Here is a 6,775-nt window from a genome sequence, read left to right as displayed (position 1 = left end):
ACACAGATTTACGTGGAAAAACCTCTCCTCAAATCCGAGAGAGAGTAAAAAACCACGGCCGCCCAGAGAGAAATTTTATTACTCTTAACAGACAGTTACAAGTTCGGGAAAGAAAAATGAGAATATAAACAAGGCAAGGGCGACAACCCTAACCCTAACCAAATCGGGTCGGATCCACTGAAAACCGGGTCCCAAACATAAGCCCCAGAAAAAATTTCTTCTGGGGGGGGGGCGCTGCCCCCCTATAACCCCCCGCCAGGGGCGGCCCCCCCTGGACCCCCGCCGGCTGACCGCGCAGCGGGACCCGCGCCGGGGGAGCCCCCGGACCCCCCTTCCCGCAGGGGAAAAAACAGTGAATCAGGCTCCACAACTCATCAATGCGAAAAGTTTGTGGCTTCATCATTCAGTCGCATGTACTCCCTCATCAAGAAGGCACTTGTTGCAGTTCTAAATATATGCTCTCAGTTTTTCAAATTCAGGATTCTTGGTACTTGAGATTCTTACATCCCTCTGTTGATAGATACTCAAGTTTGCCTAGAATCTTTATAGACTCTGGCAATTCTTTGATGTCCGTGTTATCCAAGAGCAGCACAGCAAGATTTTTTGCATTTCCAACAGCAGGAGTTAATGTGTGGAACGATCTGCAATTGATCAAGTCCAATTCCGTGAGATTCGTCAGTTCCCCTACTGAATCTGGTAGTTCTTTTAGTGATGTACCTTTCACACTTAGTTTCTCAAGTTGAGTCAATGATCCAATGGAATTTGGAAGCTGTTGCAGATCGCAGAAGTCCATACATAGAAGACGAAGGTCCTTTAACGATGTCGTAGATTCAGGTAGTTGTTTCAAACGAGTGTGGTCAAGGAGAAGCACGTTCAAGGACTTCAAATCTCCCAACTTTTCCGGCAAAGTTGCAATTTTGGAACACCCAGAGAGTCCAAGGGTTTTAAGAGAACCCAACGAACAAATAGAATCTTGCAGTTTTTTCAGGCTCTGGCAATTCGAGAGGTCGAGGATTCTCAATGAATTATGCCCACGTGGGAAATCTGGCGACTCCTTCAACCCGGTACAGCCTTCAAGGATCAACTTCTCCATGGATGGAAAAATAGATAAATCACAAGTTGTAGTAAGGTCAACACACCCACTCAAATTAAGAACCTTCAAGTTGTTGAACTGCTGCACAGGGGATTGAAGAAAGAAAACAAAGTTTTCATGTCGGGAAAAGAAAAGACATGAGTAGAACATTATGGAAGAGGAGATAAAAGACCGACCGTGTTTCTCCGCCTATGGCAACTGCCCCACAGTTTGACAATCTTACTATGAGACAGATCAAGAACCACCATTTCCTGAGGGGTGAAGTCTGCTGGCAGTGATTTCCGTGGACAACCATGCCATTGAAACCATTTCAGCTTCTCAGTCAGAGATTTGAATTTGCCACTAAAGTCTACATCCTTGGCACTAAGAAATTTAAGGCCGCTCATTGCTGCAAAGCCTTCAGTCTTCACACTCTTTCTTGCATTGTTTATGTCATCATGAAAATTAAGAACTAGGCCTCTCGTATCTTCTGTCCCCTGACAAAAATTATACAGCTCAAGTCAAAAATGTGGAAACAGACTAAAGCAACTCTTTGCAAATGCAAAGATTTCCATTAAACAACAAATGGTTGACTGTAGAGGGCATAAAAGCCTACAGCCAACGCCAGTTATTTATTGCTTAACAACTGCATCGATGGAGCACAAAGCAATAGTTTCTGGAATAGACGGAATAGATGACCATAAGTTGATAAGTAAAAACTACTTATGGATCAAAAATAAATTTTCTTTGTTCTGGACACAGGTTGCATACTAGAGTATCTACATTGCCAACTGACAAACAAGATACCAGTCTGTTGATCCCGAAAGTCTCTGTTCATCATGTCAAGTACACCAGCAACACAACCGTGTACGTCATCACCAGGTTCCATATAGAAAATGTGACCCAAGCAAAGACAAGGTAACGAAAAGGACCATGAGGTCCACCATTTTAGGGACCAGGTCCTTGTCCCTGTGACCATCTTGATTAGTCCTGAAAACAAGTTGAGTGATCCTTGGCCCTTACTTGGTGTTTCTCCAAGGCATCCATAACGTGTCTAGATGTTTCCACAGCCTACGCCTGCCAGGTGCTTCCCTTTCTTCTTGGTCTATATTTTTTCCAAAATCTCGGAGCAGATCATGCATCTCCAACTTACCCTCGTCACTTATTCTAATTAAAAGCCTGTAAGACAGCGCTTTGATAGCATCAAGTGGAAATAAACGGAAGCAGGATGTACGGCGGTGTACGGCGCCTCCGTACCCCTGACTGAGTCTGTAGCTACAGTGCATGTTTGGGGGAGAAGACGCAACACTCTCCCGTGAGCTCTCCCATATAAATACAGCGTCTTCTCTATACATTCCAGTAAAAAGACATGCTATATCAAGAAATATTGTCTTCTGATTATTATCTTCAAGTGCGTCATAACTTATTTTCAAGCACGCATGAATTTTGTGACTAGGAGAATCATTCAACCTTTGTATTGCTTCTTCCCATTCTTTTCTGTCTTTTTTATAACGTAAAGAAGTGCCCAATACGCTCAGAGCCAAGGGTAAACAACAGGCAGACTGTACAACCTCTTCAGCAAGTTTGACGTACTCTTCTTTTGGTGGTATTTCCCCAAAGGCATGGTATTTGAAGAGTTCAAGTGAATCGGTAGGACTCAATTCTTCAACCACATGAACCATAAACTCGTCCAGATTTAGAATGCTAATATCTCTTGTGGTGACGATAATCCTACTTCCCGCATGGAACCAATCTTTTTTTCCTCCTGCCAAAGCATTAAGTTGGTCCTTATGATTGACATCATCAAGAACGATAAGAACCCTCTTTCCTTCAAGTCGCTGTTTGAGCAAACCAATCCCTTCTGCGATGCTATAGACTTGTGTTATCTCATCTTTAAGAAGAACTCGGATCATCTGTTTCTGTAGGGAGATTAGTCCATTTCCCTCCACTTCTTCCTTGATTTTTGAAATAAAAATGCAACCGTCATCAAACCCGCGAAAGATCTCATTGTAGATAGCCATGGCAAGGGTTGACTTTCCGATTCCTCCCATGCCGTGTAATGCCACCATGCGGACATCATTGACCTCAAAAGCCAAAAGCCTTTTCACCTCTTCTACACGTGGAACAAGTCCAACAGGGTAATCAGCCACATGAAAGGGAATCTTAATCTTTTTCAGCTTATCAAGGACCTCCCGAACTATTTCTTTGATGACCTTTGCCTCGGAACTGCATCCATTCCATTTCAACGGTAAGCAACACAAAACAACCAAAAGTTTCACAAAATGCTCAACTACTCTATGACTAGCGATCTATATCTCCTCTGGGAAAAAGGGAGCATTTCTCGGTATTTCTTTTTCTCGCTGGACTTACCTCTTGCTCCTTAGAGGCCATTCACTGATTACTTATATTCAAGAATAATAATGAAACAATATGGAATAAAATCCATAACCAATTCGTTGTACCTTTTACAATTAGGGGGCCGTTTGGATGACGGGGCAAACCAGGTTTTGCCTCAAAACTTGATTTTTGGCACACTTGGTTCGTCAAAATTTAGGGTTTTAACTTGTTTGGGTGACCAAACCTAGTTTTCAGGTTTTTGGTCACCAAAAACAAAAAACAAAATAAAAATTAAGAAAAAATAACGTCAGTCATTTTTCAGCCAGCAACTGGCCAGAAAATGGCCAATGGGTAGCCGGAAATGGCGAGATTTCTTCCATTGTTTTTTGCTCTTTTTTTAATGTTTTTCGGAACTTTATTAAGCACTCCATCGCCCTCTCCATCAGGTCTTAGATCCCACAACTGACAGGCCCTATCCACAAGATGGAAGGTGAACTGGTGCTTAATGCACAAATATTTGTGCAATCATATTGCACCTTATCTTTTCACAACTTTGTGCAATCATTTTCTGGCCCGTCGAGAGCGGCTGGGTTTGTTTTTTTTTTTCTTAGTTTCGTGTTGAATGCCCATCCACCAGTCAGAAGTCACCCAACCTACGGTGAACCGAAAACGACCCAACGAGTTGAGCCATTTTCTTACTGGTGGATGAGCATAGAACTGAAAATATGAGAACTAATGTTTGAACCATGATTTTTATGGGTGTTTTTGTACTTCTCTTGAATCGATCTAATTGTACGAATGACTTTAAAATCAATGGCTCATAATCTTCATAAATATTCAAGCATTAAAAAATCACATTTTTTCTATCAAATGATTGATCTTTAGCAAATCAAACATGCCAAGCACATCTACATGGTTGGATTTGCAAAAAAAATGTTGAAAATGCATATATTTAAATACAAAATTACTTTTTTTAGCATTTTAAGTTTTTGAACTTGAGGTTGAAAAGTTAAACACCTTTTCTAAAAAAAACAACTTTATAAAGCTATCAAAGTTACATTTTTTACCTCAAAAAGTAACCTTGTATTTTTAAAAATACCATTTTTTTTAGTGTTTTAGATATTTTTATAAAGTTAATCTATCTAATGTTAAACCTATTTGGTTTAATGATAAATTAACTCATATATATATATATATATATATAGAAAATGAATCGTCCAACCAAAGAAAGGTCCAAAATCTACAACCGATAATCCACGACAATTTAAACGATCGAGTTTTTTTTATCGATCAGACTTTACATGTTTTGGATTATGTCTTTGATATTTAGATGCATTTTTAAAACTGCTAAAAATCAATGGCTCATAATACTTTGTATTATAAAGTTTTAAATGCATTGTGAGCAGTCTATTTTCACGTTAAAAACACATGACTACATATCATAAAGTCTTTGTAGAAAGTATATTTTTTATTAAATAAACTATAATGAATAAATATAGGAGGTTTGGTCAATGAGATGCTCAAGCATTATAGAAAGTAAGTCTACTGATTGTCATTAATTGTAGATTTTGAACCTTCCTTTGGTTGGATCATCTCATTCCCTATGTATACCAGATTTTATAATTTTTAAAAATGAAAATTCCTAAGAATATTCTAAAGACATCACAACCTAACATGGTACATGTTTTCTTCCTAAAAAGAGGTTCTAAAATTTGAAAATCATGCTCAATCTCATAAGAAAATTTATCGTGCTTGCTCCATTAGTCATTTTGTAAAAAATACCAAAAACAACACACCAAGTTATTTGTCACTTTTATGCAAACCACGGCCAAATACTAAGCAAACTATTTGTTTGATAAGGTTCCAAGCATTTTGTAAAAAAAAAAAAATCCGTGTTTCACTGAACCCCAAGTTTTTTTTCCCATGAAAGACGGGGAACCATCATTGGGATCAGGGACCTAATCGCTCTGGCTCAGTCTGCTGTATCTAGGTTGTTGTCTGGATGGTGTATACCTGTGGCTCACCTCTTCAACCTAGGGAGATGCCATTGCAAGGGTCTGACAATCATGGGAATAGAACCCTGACCACCCGGTCTAGTGGTCAAGACCCCCTCGACTGAGACAAACCGCTTGGGGCCATTGAACCCCAGTTGTTTCCCCTCTTTCTCCGAGCCATTCTCGTCCTCAATGATCAACAGAGTCTTCAATTTCAGGAAGTTTTCAAAAATTTGAAGCAGGAAAAGCTTATATTCTCCCCCTTTTTCCAATTCCAGAACTTCTCAAAACCCGTGGATCAAGAACCAAGTCGATGGTCCTGTGTGTGTGTGTGTGCGCGTGAGAGAGAGAGAGAGAATACTCACTCTTGATCTGTGATATGGGGCCCTATGTGACCGCCAGCCTCTTTCAGCGCTTTCCCCCATTTCTCCACCGTCTCCTTATCCAACTCCTCATTCGTTTTGTGCTCCGTGAAAGCCTTCCCGAATGGTCCCGTTTGGTCCTTCACGTCGTCAGGATGGACGTGGTAGAAGACGGGGATGATGCGCCGACCCGAGCTCACGATCCTTTCCACCTCCCTTAGGCACCACCTCGATTGGGCGTAATGCTGCGAGAAGACGATCACGAACATCTGCGACCCGTCGATCTTCTTAAACAGATCGCGAATCTTATCCCCCGGCCTCAATCCCTCGCTGTCCCGGAACGTTCGCACGTGGCAGCGCTGAAGGGCGTCGTGGAGATGGTCTGTGAATCCATTGCGCGTCTCGCCCCTGAAGCTCAAGAAAACGTCGTAGTCGAAACTGGACGGCGACGATGCAGATGGCTGTGACCCAGTGGCTCCATCCATCCTCTCTCTCTCTCTCTCTCTTTCTCTGCTTTGCTGCTCGCGAGAACCAAACCTTAGGTAGATCCCTTAAAAATAAGCGCTGATCAAATTGTCCTTTTCTTCCCTTTCCCATGTGGGTTCTCCCAATTGAGAAATTTTTTAATTTTAAAATAGCTGGACAGCAGTTAAAAAAAAACACCAAAATTTTAAGTATGAAAAAATATTGCTAAACATTTGACTGTCGGTAAAACTAAATAGTTAAATAAGGTGGGTTGTGATAAGTGATATAAAGTAGGTGTCGACGGTGGTGATGATGATGCGAATGAAAGTTAAAAAATAGTGATCCATGAGTGTGTGTTAGAGTATGATAATAATTGGGTGGTAAGATTAGGGCAAGTTACGATGGGTGAGTGAAAGGTGGCTTTTGTTTTTTTTTCCTTTTGTTAGTGAAAAGGAAAATATTTGGCAATGTCTCATGAGACTCAGATCTCATGCAAAGGAAGGAATGAATCTCATCGGCATGTCTACACAAATACCAAACAATGA

At 40.8% G+C, this 6,775-nt stretch overlaps 1 protein-coding gene across 3 annotated transcripts; it reads right to left on the bottom strand.

The window, feature by feature from the left end:
• Positions 1-439: 439 nt before the first annotated feature.
• On the bottom strand, positions 440-6,288 carry LOC149827128 (TMV resistance protein N-like). 3 transcript variants are annotated; one of them, XM_090019182.1, is made up of 5 exons: positions 5,769-6,288; positions 2,096-3,298; positions 1,270-1,569; positions 718-1,174; positions 440-641 (listed from the first exon to the last, which is right to left on the bottom strand). In XM_090019182.1, the coding sequence occupies exons 1-3, from the start codon at positions 6,248-6,250 to the stop codon at positions 1,545-1,547; spliced, it is 1,710 nt and encodes a 569-aa protein (XP_089875308.1). In that variant the 5' UTR covers positions 6,251-6,288; the 3' UTR covers positions 440-641; positions 718-1,174; positions 1,270-1,544. The 3 variants fall into 3 exon arrangements, with proteins under 3 accessions (XP_089875308.1, XP_089875306.1, XP_089875307.1); XM_090019180.1 differs by having other exon boundaries at positions 440-1,174; XM_090019181.1 differs by having other exon boundaries at positions 440-1,171.
• Positions 6,289-6,775: the final 487 nt, after the last annotated feature.

The sequence above is a fragment of the Nuphar pumila genome, chromosome 10 (genome assembly GCF_984573655.1).
Source record: "Nuphar pumila chromosome 10, dmNupPumi1.hap1.1, whole genome shotgun sequence".
NCBI lineage: Eukaryota > Viridiplantae > Streptophyta > Magnoliopsida > Nymphaeales > Nymphaeaceae > Nuphar > Nuphar pumila.
The sequence above is the reverse complement of the archived record's forward strand: the minus strand, read 5'-3'. Positions and strand labels throughout refer to the sequence as shown.